This window comes from Sinocyclocheilus grahami, unplaced genomic scaffold (assembly GCF_001515645.1).
Source record: "Sinocyclocheilus grahami isolate Dianchi unplaced genomic scaffold, SAMN03320097.WGS_v1.1 scaffold273.1, whole genome shotgun sequence".
Classification (NCBI taxonomy): Eukaryota; Metazoa; Chordata; class Actinopteri; order Cypriniformes; family Cyprinidae; genus Sinocyclocheilus; species Sinocyclocheilus grahami.
This window is the reverse complement of record NW_015505452.1, coordinates 705,272-717,567: the sequence shown is the minus strand read 5'-3', so window position 1 is coordinate 717,567 and position 12,296 is coordinate 705,272. Positions and strand designations below refer to the sequence as shown.

General features: G+C 37.8%; 1 protein-coding gene across 2 annotated transcripts in view; it reads right to left on the bottom strand.

Moving 5' to 3' along the window:
- The window catches only part of LOC107599845 (GPI-anchor transamidase-like), a 46,737-nt gene that overhangs the window by 22,758 nt on the left and 11,683 nt on the right, over window positions 1–12,296 (bottom strand). For both annotated transcript variants that reach the window (XM_016291547.1, XM_016291548.1), the window contains exon 9: window positions 7,478–7,650. In XM_016291547.1, coding sequence (XP_016147033.1) covers window positions 7,478–7,650 — 173 coding nt within the window. The remainder of the gene's footprint in view (window positions 1–7,477; window positions 7,651–12,296) is intronic.

Genomic DNA, 12,296 nt, shown 5'->3' with positions numbered 1-12,296 from the left:
AATTAATCGCACATTTTTTCTGAAATTAATCGCGATCAATCCCACCTAACATTAAAGGGGTCATATGATGTTGCTAAAAAGAACATTATTTGGTGTATTTGGTGTAATGAAATGTGTTTATGCGGTTTAAAGTAAATAAAAAAAAATATATTTTTCCACATACTGTACATTATTGTTTCTCCTCCATGCCAGCCTTTCTGAGACGCGCCGATTTTTACAAAGCTCATTGGTCTGAAAAGCGAGGTGTGCTCTGATTGGCCAGCTATCCAGTGCGTTGTGATTGGCTGACCTCAAGCGTGTGACGGAAATGTTACGCACCTTACCATACTGTGATGCCGTGTCCCGGCCGGAGCAACGAGACAAAAACATTAAAACCCATTATAAACAAGGCATTTGTTGCATCCAGGTGGGGACATAATACCTTATACTTTATATACGGATTATAATACCTTATACTTTCTTTTTGCACGTTGCATTGCATCGCACCGCGTAAACATACAACCATGTCTGCATTTGTGATCGGAGAAATGACAAACAACAAGCGCTACTCTACACAAAAAACTACGCTCAAAACTCACGTTCATCATCAGTGGCAAATCCTTTAAATATGAAAACGTACTTACAGTCTGTGAGTCAGAACAGCCGCCATTGTAGTCTACTCTCCCAGGATCAGGAAACAGTCCTCCATAAAATGTGCTGCTCACATCTGAATATTTGGATTGAACTGTTCTGGAACAGTGTTGTAAAAACAACTTAACCACTGATTTGTAGTCGTGTCCTCTTTTGAAAGGCCAAACAAAGTAGTTTTGCTTTCACAACGAAACACACAGCGTCTCCACAACATGGCGGCGGCAACAATAGTACTACAGCGAGAATAAAAGTTATGCCTTCTTTCTTTGCGTGAACATTTGGGCGGCATTATGCAAATCTTCTCACATCGTGACGTAGACATGTGGGGGCGTGTTAGAATGAGCCATTTTAGGTAGGTGTGGTTGACTCTTAACTTTTATAAAGAATATCTCTTTGGATTTGAGACTTTAGTCTTTGCAACTTTACAGATCTTCTTTATGCACCAAGAGCTTGTAACACTCCAAAGAGAAAGGTCAAATTGAAATTGCATCAAACGACCACTTTAAAGTTTTTAAATATACTTTTACATTGCAATAATTTCACATTCAATCTTCAAATTAATGTACAAACAACACAAAGACAGAATATTTTAATACTTTTTTATGACTGAAGTTCAGTATCAGTTTCCCCCAAATATAATAACCATTGACTATAGCCATTCAACATTACATTATAATTAAAGGGTTAGTTCACCCAAAAATTAAAATGAGTCCATAAATTACTCACCCTCAAGTCATCCTAGGTGTATATGACTGTCTTCTTTCAGACGAATCCAGTCGGAGTTATATTAAAAATTGTCTTTTATCTTTCAAGCTGTTTCATGGCACTCAGCGGGTGTTGCATGCATCAGTCCAAAAGAAGTTAAAAATAAAAGCGCCCATCCATAAAACAATTTGTCTCACATGGCTCCGGGGGGGGTGAACAAAGGCCTTCTGTAGCGAATCGATGCATTTTTGTAAGAAAAATATCCATATTCAAAACATAATAATCACTTTAATCTAGCTTGCCCGAACAGTTGTACATGGAAGCAGGTCCGGATGGATGACGTATGAGTTCAGCGTTGCGCATGCGCCGGTGAGTCTCGTGAAAACCAACGTTTGTTAACAGAAGCAAAGGAAGCAAAGTTTCCTTACTTTAGCAAAGGAAAACCAGTCTCCTGGTCGAAATCCTGCAATATTCTTCTTTACAAATCCTTGTTTTGTACTTCTTCTTCTTCTTCTTGTACGATTTAATGGCGGTCGACAAGTCAACTTATGGTGTATTACCGCCACCAACTAGACTGGAGTGTGAAGCATTAACGGGAAAGAGAGAAAAGAGGGAGAAAGGGAAAAAAGAAAAAAAAACACATTTTGTACTTCTAATTAGTGACCATTGTTTTGTTTTGATCTCTCCCCTGCACTTCCGTGTGCATCACTTCTGAGCGGCGCATGCGCAAAGCTGACCTCCATACATCATCTGCCCGGAACTGCTTCAGTGTACAACAGTGAGCGCAAGCTACATTATAGTGCTTATTACGTTTTGAATATGGATATTTTTCTTACAAAAACGCATCGATTCGCTACAGAAGGCTTTTGTTCACCCTCCGGAGCTGTGTGAGGCACGGGTTTTTACGGATGGGCGCTTTTTATTTAACTTCTTTTGGACTGATGCATGCAACACCCGCTGAGTGCCATGAAAAAAAGCTTGAAAGATCAAAGACAATTTTTAATATAACTCCAACTGGATTCGTCTGAAAGAAGAAAGTCATATACACCTAGGATGACTTGAGGGTGAGTAATTTATGGGCTAATTTTCATTTTTGGGTGAACTAACCCTTTAAGAGCTATCGATTTTAACATTTATTAGACTTTAAAAATAACTTATTTCACTTAAGTGAACTTGAAAGAATCTTCACATAAACCCATTATAATAAATGTCATATTATAGCTACCTGTGCCCCTCAGCAGAAATATACAGAAATTGAATAAAGTTATCAAACACTAAATTCTAAACTAAATACAGATGAATCTTTAAAACTATAAGTTATTGATTTCCTCTTTTTTATTTTGTCCTTGATGAACAGACATCACAGCAGCTGGTTATTAGGTTGTTTTGGCTGCTATTTCTTTAAGAGCTGCCACTACTGAACATGACGCGGATCTGACACGCATTGTATTTTCTCTCAACTCTACCTTTTCGGACCCATTTCAGGTCGGACCCATTAGGTCTCTTCTAATGAGCTGACGAGTTGAATCGAGTGTGTCAGATGAGGGAGACAGTGCTAGGATGCTCCAGGACAGTTTTGAAAACCATTTCAGAGACATGTTCTTAATGTAACTCATATAGCCTATAACCAGGGCCGTCCTTAGGGGGGTGCAACTGGTGAGGTCGCACCGGGCCCCGCGTGGACTGATGGGACCCTCCCCCTGGAACGTGATCACGAACGAACCGAGGCGAAATTAGATGAAATTAAATGAAAATGAGACATTCGGACCAATCACCGCAGATTAGCGTCACGCAAAGGAGGGGTTTGGAAAAATGAATCGTTGAGCGAATCGTTTGGGAGTCGTTGAGCAAGTAAGGTAAAAATAAATACATATTATAAGACAATGAAATTGTTTTTTTTTTACCTTGCATGCATGTCAACCTGTTATTGGGGACTCCCAAAACCAAAATATGAATCTTTCATTACCCATAATAGGGGCACTTTAAGTGAAAGTTGTCCACCCCTAATGGCGCGTGGATACATTGTTTCCACATGACAGACATGCATTGTTCCAGATGTGACACAACTAGTCCATACTGTCACAGGTTAAGACAGAGTGAGCAAGGTGGCCAGGCATTAGAGACCGGACACATGTCCTTGTCAAGGCAGTCTGATGATAGAAGAGAGCAGGGACGCCAGCCATGCATGACAGCTGTGAGACAGCGAGAGACAGGGGCCAGAGACCTCCCCTCAGGTGCATATGCTGCCGTTTCACCCACAGATGTGCTAGTATAGTGAGTCATGACAGCCTGTGACAGTGGGGAAAGAGAGGATACTTCCATTTCCCAAAGCAACAGTCACTGCTAGAAACTAGCACCGGTTTGACAGCTTGTTCAGTGCATAGGCTGATGGACCGGTGACCTAACCTACTATGGTATGCATGAAATGTCAGTTATTAAGAACAAAACTAAAACCATCACCATTATTTAGTATTATTTTAGTTTATTTCCTGTTGTGCTTGCTGCAACCACAATCTAACAGTAGTAACATATATTTTCTTTGATATTGTGACACATTTGAGTAAAACCGATTATCAACCAGAAAAAAGGAATGTAGAGTAGGAGCTGTGTTCTATCCCTTGGTTGTTGATTGGATGGAAGCAGATCTGAATGCTAGTTTGCAGATGATTTTAAGAAAGAGTTGTATTTTAGGCGGACTAAATGTTTGGTGAAGTCTGGCATACATCACCAGAGCGAAATCTGTCATTGCAAGGAAAATGCATGGATGAATGTTTCACGTTTAGACATTTAGAAAATACATACATTTTTATTCCATGCTGATTTAGCCTACCTAGACTGACATACAGGTGCTACACAATCTATCAGAAGGATACCTATGCTACATCTGCTGTTTTTGAATGTGCATTTAAAGGGATAGTTCACTCAAAAATGACTTTTTGAAATCCGCTTAAAATTTACTCACTTTCAGGCCATTCAAAATGTAGATGTGTGTATATTACCAGCATATTGGCTGTTTATAAGAAGTTATAAAGCACCTTATTCTGCATGACCATATTCCACATCCCTTAATCCTACCCCATGCCTAAACTTAACAACTACCTTACTAACTATTAATAAGCAGCCAATTAGAAGTTTATTGGGGCAAAGATTGTATTTAATAGTCAGTTAACAGTGAGATTGGAAACTCACACAGGTTTGGAACAAGATGAGGGTGAGTGAATGATGACATAATCTTCATTTTTGGGTGAACTATATATCGGTAACTCTTTATTTTAAGGACCAGTTCTCACTATTGGTTGCTTATTAGCATGCATATTTTTAGCATATTGGCTGTTTATTTGTACTTATAAAGCACATATTAATGCCTTATTCTGCATGACCATATTTTAGATCCCTTAAACCTACCCCATACCTATACTTAACTACTTTTATTGAGGGAAAACTCTTAGTTAATAGTGAATGTGTTCCCTGATCTAAAGTGTTAGCGAACTATTCCCTTTAAGTCATGTGATGTAAACAGTAGATACAGTCAATTTGACTGGTTTAGCCTGAGGAAAAAAATAGTGGTTTTCATTATTTCTATTGGGAAAATAAAAGTCATTTCAATTAGCGTTAGGTATTTTTAGACAACAACAAAAAAAAAGATGCTTATTTTACTATTATTATTATTAGGCATATTAAATAAGCCAGACTTTTTCCCACGTCCAACCAAAAAAAAAAAAAGCTAAAAGAACACTCCAGTGGATCCAAGCAATTCATCTTCAAGATGATAAGGGATGCCTGTAATAACTTACTGTATCTAATTGTGTATGCCTGCAGCAGACTTTATTTTTACTCATTGAACAACCAGTAAAATAAATAAGCACGATAATACATTAATTCATGTGAACACCACAGACCTTGTGAAATATTATTACAATTTAAACCAACTCTTTTCTATTTTAATACATTTTAAAATGTAATTTATACCTGTGATGGCAAAGCTGAATTTTCAGCAGCCATTACTCCAGTCTTCAGTGTCACATGATTCTTCTTATTATTATTTCTTGTCATTATTCTCAATCAGACCCATTCAAAATGTTGCTTTGGTTCATGGTTTAGTTCAACCCGGTTTTCAAACAGAAATGTTGTTTTTCCCAGTTACAGTACCAACAATATTAATTAAAAAGTCATAAGACATGGAAGACTTGAACGATTTAGCTAAATTACCTTTACACGCTAATTAGTCATAAATTTTACTCCTGAAGTCTTATTATCATTCAAATTAAAATGGCATTTATCAACAACAGTAGTCATATTTATCTTACTGGAAACCTGTGTGACCCGATTTGGCAGGTATCACAGTAACCATGGTGAAGCAGTATGCAAAATCATTAACGGGTCATTAGAGGAGTCAATATCACTAATAAGGTTTTTAATAGTGAACAGCCACAATGCTTCTAATGCTTCATTAAATTAGACTGTTTGCTCTGGAACATTCAAACTGGGTTAATTAAGGCTGCTGCTATAACCGCTAAACACTCATTAAAAAAAAAAAACTTTAATTATGCCAGACCAAAGAAAATAAACAATTATCTGACAGAATTGTATTATTACTATTATTATTATATTGTTATATAATATTATATAATTTTGATTATTATTATTTTTTCACATTAACCCGGACATTACAGTATGAAAGCCTGTTTCTGCCATGGTATAAAAAAAATATAAAAAAGGACCCTTTTCCTTACAATTCTGAGATAAACAGTTAGTACCTTATTAAGTAGCAGTATCTATCTATCTATCTATCCATCCATCCATCCATCTCATGGCAGAAACAAGCTTCCTTAAAGGGACAGACCACCCAAAAACGAAACTACACAGTTTTGGTTTCCACTGGCTTTCACTGTATGGACACAAAATGCTCCACAGAAGAAATAAAGTCATACAGGTTATGAACATCATGAGGGTGAGTAAACGAGACAGAATTTTCATTTTTGGGTGGACCATGCCTTTAAGACTCAAATCATTTTTCCTCCACAGTTAGTATAGAAAATGCAAAAAAAAATTTAAACTAAAAGGTTTTCAAATGTTTGTCCCATAAACATCTTAAATGCATGGTCCCAATAAACAAAATGTAGCATGATTCCCGGCCCCGCACACATTACATCACAAATTAATGTCTATTAGTATTTAAAGGTCTCCTGAAATGCTTAGAAACACGCAGCGTTACTATGTGTTGACGTAATTTTAACTGAAACAGGAAGACAGGGCGGGACATATCAAGCAGCCCCGCCCCTTTTTAAAATAGCCCGTAGCGTTCGTTTATATCACAGCTTGGGCTAGAGCCATTCAGAGCCGTTGAGCTCCGTAAAGCCGCATTTAACAGGGTATGCCAGCCACAATCTCATCCATATTGCTATAAAATATAGCATTCTGTGTAGAATTCAAATAGCTCCGATACATTTTGTGGTCTGCGCCGACTCGCGCATGTGATCCGCTCCGTGCTTTCGTGTCTCTGGACCGGAGCAGTGTGTGTGGTGCAGTGGTTAGCGTGACACAGCGCGAAACAAGACTTTTTTTCCTCGATGGAAAGCATATTTACAATGTTTGAATCGTTCCCTGTCACCTATATAGTGCACCACGTGCCATTCACTGTACAGAAAATACTAATTCTGTGGACAAGTGACCGATTTCAGCCGCGGCTTCAGCGTCTATTTTATAGTGTAGGGGGCGGGCGCTTCGGATTCTAGAGAGCATTTGATTGGACAGAAAGTTTGATGTGAAGCTGAAGTACGATGTGACGTCAAAAAAATCGTTGAGCCGTTTTGGCGGAAGTGACGAACTGCAAGCTTTGAAAGCTTATATCTTCTAAATGCAAATTTTGTCACTGTTTTGGAGCACACTGCCTTATAGTTAACCTTAAGACTAACATATCGATACTAACACCCAAAAAACTTTAATTTTGATTTCATGGGGACTTTAAGCTTTCAATGACTATACAGGCAGTATAAGCCAGCTGCATTATATTATATACAATCGTGCTTTGTGTCCAACAAAGACAACATTGAATGGGCTAATTAACTCAGAAGATACACTGCATTTTTCCAGGAAACTGTAATGCTCAATATCATTAAGAGTCTAAAGACTTTGTTCTCACCTCTGTATCGGCGGCTTTACAGAGGATGTCAGATTGATAGTGTCCTTGGTGATCTCCACTTTGCGGACACTTCCAAAAAAGTCAGTGATGAGGACGCTCCCGGGATTCCTCTGGAACAGGTCAGTACGGTGACCCGGAGTGGACACACACTGACTCTGTGGGCACACCTTAAACTGAAACAAACACGCAACTATCAGTCAAATGAGACTGAGACACACAAAGAGATTAATTACGAGTTGCCAAGTTCTAAGAGCGCGTTCATTCCCAAATGGACTTGCAGTTTAATAGAATTGCAAGATGTCAGAAATGAATACAAAGAAAAAGAACAAAAATTACCATTTAAATAAAATCTGTTCCTGCACATTCAGCCATGGTGTGCAGGAAAGTGTCATTAATATGTGATCTTGTGAATTCTTACAAAAACAGACTCTAAAGATTCATGAGAATCAGCTTGCAGATGAAACATGGACATGAAAAAAGCAACCAGTAAAAGCTGTTGAAACCTCAAGGAGGATTTCAAAATAATTTTCATTTGAAAAATATGGAACAAATGTAATTAAAATGCTACCCTGTATACATTCCATTCTAAAGGATTAAACATTTGTTTGTCAATGTGTCCACATTCTGTGAGGTTTGGGCCATTACATAAACATTTAATACATCTAAATTTGGGATTGTTACTCTTAATCCACCCTAAGCTCTAAAATCATCCTTTTTACTATGACCTCAAGATGAAATATTTTAAGACCCAATCCTGTCCAGCTGGAATGAGGCGTGTGTCGCCATTAAATTGCATTCAACCATTCACAATTCATTTTTTCTCTTCCATAATATGACATATTTCACTGAATATTCTGAAACTGAATATTCAATGAGATTCAATAATGTCTGATTTTATCCACTGAGAAATGATTGGATTGTGAAAAGTGGACTTTCTGTATCAGAATGGAGCCAGACCTGAATGCGAGTTTACAGTTGATTGTGGAAAGAATGGAAATTTTGACCTGCTGGGAACCGAGATCATGACTGGGAAATGGAGACATTTGTTTTCCCTCTGGAATAGCATGCGCATATGAATAATGCACAATAAGACCAGTAATGTGGACTAAGATTTTTGATTTAACAGGAACATGTGCAGAGGCATATCAGTTTACAATAATGACTGCATAGTTTAGTCCGCATCACTGTAAACAAGCCAATATAAAACTATTTTAAAATGATTCCTTATCAGAATCATTTAATACAATTTACCAAAAACATCAAGAGGTCCTTTGAAAATGTTTGTTAAATGCATGTTAAAGCATTTGAGAATTAATGCAATAAATAAGATGATTAAATTAATAAACTGCAACTGCTAAATCAACAAAAAGACAATAAATTAGGATTAAAGACCAAGTAATTTAGTAAATTATGGACTATTTGGATGTTAATGAAAAGACCAGCACCATCCAGCAATTCCATTATGAACACCTAATTAAGCCTAATTAACATCAACAGGGAAATAATAATAATAATAATAATAAGTAATAAAAGTAAACAGTGATTTGCCCTTTACACTACTGTTCAAAAGTTTGGGGTTGGCAAGATTTTTAAATGTTTTGAAAGAGGTCTCTTATGGTCATCAAGGCATTTATTTCATCAAAAATATAGTAAAAACAGTAATATTGTGAAATATTATTACAATTTAAAATATTTTTTATAACTGTTAATATGATATAAAATACAGTGGGGGAAATATTTATTTGATCCCCTGCTGATTTTGTAAGTTTGCCCACTTGCAAAGAAATGAAGGGTCTGTCATTTTTATGGTAGGTTTATTTTAATGGATAGAGACAGAATACCAACCAAACAAATCCAGAAAAAAACACATTATATAAAGGTATACAGACCCATGTGCCCATGTGGAACACAGATTAGTCCTGCCACTTTAAGACGTTACTCCTAACGTCAGCTCGTTAGGTGTATAAGACACCTGTCCACACAATCTGTATTTTCCATTCCAACCTCTCCATAACCATGGGCAAGACCAAAGAGCTGTCAAAGAATGCCAGAGACAAGATTGTAGATCTGCACAAAGCTTGAATGGGCTACAAGACCATAAGCAAGAAGCTTGGTGAGAAGGAGACAACTGTTGGTGCGATTATTCGGAAATGGAAGAAATACAAAACAACCATCAATTGGCCTTGATCTGGAGCTCCATGCAAGATCTCGCCTCATGGGGTAAGGATGATCATGAGAAAGGTGTGGGATCAGCCCAGAACTACACGGGAGGAGCTTGTTAATGATCTTAAAGCAGTTGGGACCACAGTCACCAAGCAAAACATTGGTAACACACTACTACTGGACTGAAATTCTGCAGCGACCGCAAGGTCCCCCTGCTCAAGAAGGCACATGTACAGGCCCGTTTAAAGTTTGCCAATGAACATCTAAATGATTCAGAGAAGGCTTGGGAGAAAGTGCTGTGGTCAGATGAGACCAAAATTTAGCTCTTTGGCATTAACTCGATTCGCTGTGTTTGGATGGAGAGAAATGCTGACTATGACTCCAAGAACATCCCTACAGTCAAGCACGGAGGTGGAAATATTATGCTTTGGGGCTGTTTTTCTGCTAAGGGTACAGGACGACTTCACTGCATTGAGGGGCAAATGGACGGGGCCATGTACTGTAAAATCTTGGACGAGAACCTCCTTCCCTCAGCCAGAACACTGAAGATGGGTCATGGATAAGTCTTCAAGGATTACAATGACCCAAAACATGCCGCCAAGGCAACAAAGGAGTGGCTCAAGAAGAAGCACATTAAAGGGTTAGTTCACCTAAAAATGAAAATTAGGCTGCGTTTTACTCACCCCCGATGCATACTAGGTGTATATGACTTTCTTCTTTCAGACGAATCCAGTCGGAGTTATATTAACAATTGTCTTTGATCTTTCAAGCTCTATCGTTGCACTCAGCGGGTGTTGCATTGCTTCTGTCCAAAAGACGTGAAATAAAAAGCACCCTTCCATAAAAAAAAGTGTCTCACATGGCTCCGGGGGGTGAACAAAGGCCTCCTGTAGCGAATCGATGCGTTTTTGTAAGAAAAATATCCATATTCAAAACTTAATAATCACTTGAATCTAGCTTGCGCTCACTGTTGTAAACGGAAGCAGTTCCGGGGGAATTACGTATGAGTTCAGCTTTGCGCATGCGCTGCTCAGAAGTGACGCACGCAGAGAGATCGAAACAAAACAACGGTCACTAATTAGAAGTACAAAACGAGGATTTGTAAAGAAGAATGTCGGAGGATTTTGATATAAGCCAAGAGGAGACTTGTTTTCCTTCGCTAAAGGAAACTTTGCTTCTTTTGATCCTGTAAACAAACGTTGGTTTTCACGAGACTCACCGGGTAGAGGAAGCTGAAACTTCGAGTTGCCAAACGACAGCCAAGAAACCTTAAGGATTTAGAGAGGATCTGTAAAGAGGAGTGTATCAAAATCCCTCCTGAGATGTGTGCAAACCTGGTGTCCAACAACAAAAAACGTCTTACCTCTAGTACTACACTCTTAAAAATAAAGGTGCTTCAAAAGGTTCTTCAAGCGATGCTATAGAAGAACCATTTTTGGTTCCACAAAGAACCATTCAGTCAAAGGTTCTTTAAAGAACCATATCTTTCTTACCTTTTTGTAATCTGAAGAACCTTCTTTCGCCACAAAGAACCTTTTGTGAAACAGAAAGGTTCTTCAGATGTTAAAGGTTCTTTTAGAAAAAAAGGTTCTTCTATGGCATCGTGAAGCACCTTTATTTTTAAGAGTGTATGTCATGTTTTGCTTGGGGATCAAATACTTATTTCACTCACTGAAATGCAAATCAATTTCTAACCTTTATATAATGTGTTTTTTTCTGGATTTTTTGGTCGGTATTCTGTCTCTATACATTAAAATAAACCTACCATAAAAATTACAGCCCTTCATTTCTTTGTAAGTGGGCAAACTTACAAAATCAGATAAATATTTTCCCCACTGTACAGTTTATTTCTGTGATGGCAAAGCTGAAGCAGCCATGACTGATTACTGATGAATGTTCAGAAATCATTCTAATAATTATTCTACATAAAAAAAAAACATTTCTTCTTATTATTATTATCACTGTTGAAAACAGTTTTGCTGCATAATATTTTTGGAAATCATGACATTTTTCAGGATAGAGGGAATTCAAAATGATATCTATTTGAAATAGACATTTTTGCAACAATGTCAAAGTCTTTACGGTCACGTTTAAAAAAAGAAAAAAGAAAAAAAAAATCTTACTAACCCCAAACTTTTGAACAGTAATATATTTATGGCTGGAATGACAACAAACCAACCTTAACATGACTTCTAAACAACATTTAGTGAACATCCTGTTCAGATGCAAGTTTTAAGAGCATACATGATGCCATTTCAGAATTAAAATAAATGGACATTTGGCGATAGAAGAGCATTATTTTTTAATTTATAACTCCCAGTGCACAGTGAAAGCCAGAAAGACATTCCGCAATCTTTCTGATGACAGTGAAAGAGAGATCATTCATGCGAGACATCATTCATGAGTTCAAGTGGCCCTTTTCTATCAACATTAAAACCTCTCTCTTTCTCCCACAGGAAATCAATAATATCGTTGCTAATCCAGTAGAATGGAGAGAGAGCGAGAGAAGAGCAAGGGGAACAAAAAAGCGCCAGAAAAGAGGCTGTTGTTGGACCTGTTTGATCTAGGAAGCACTGTGCCAAGCAGAGAGGATGTGGAGGGCAGGAGAGATCAAAATGGATTGTGGGAGTTGGTGGGACTCCAACCACTCAGATGA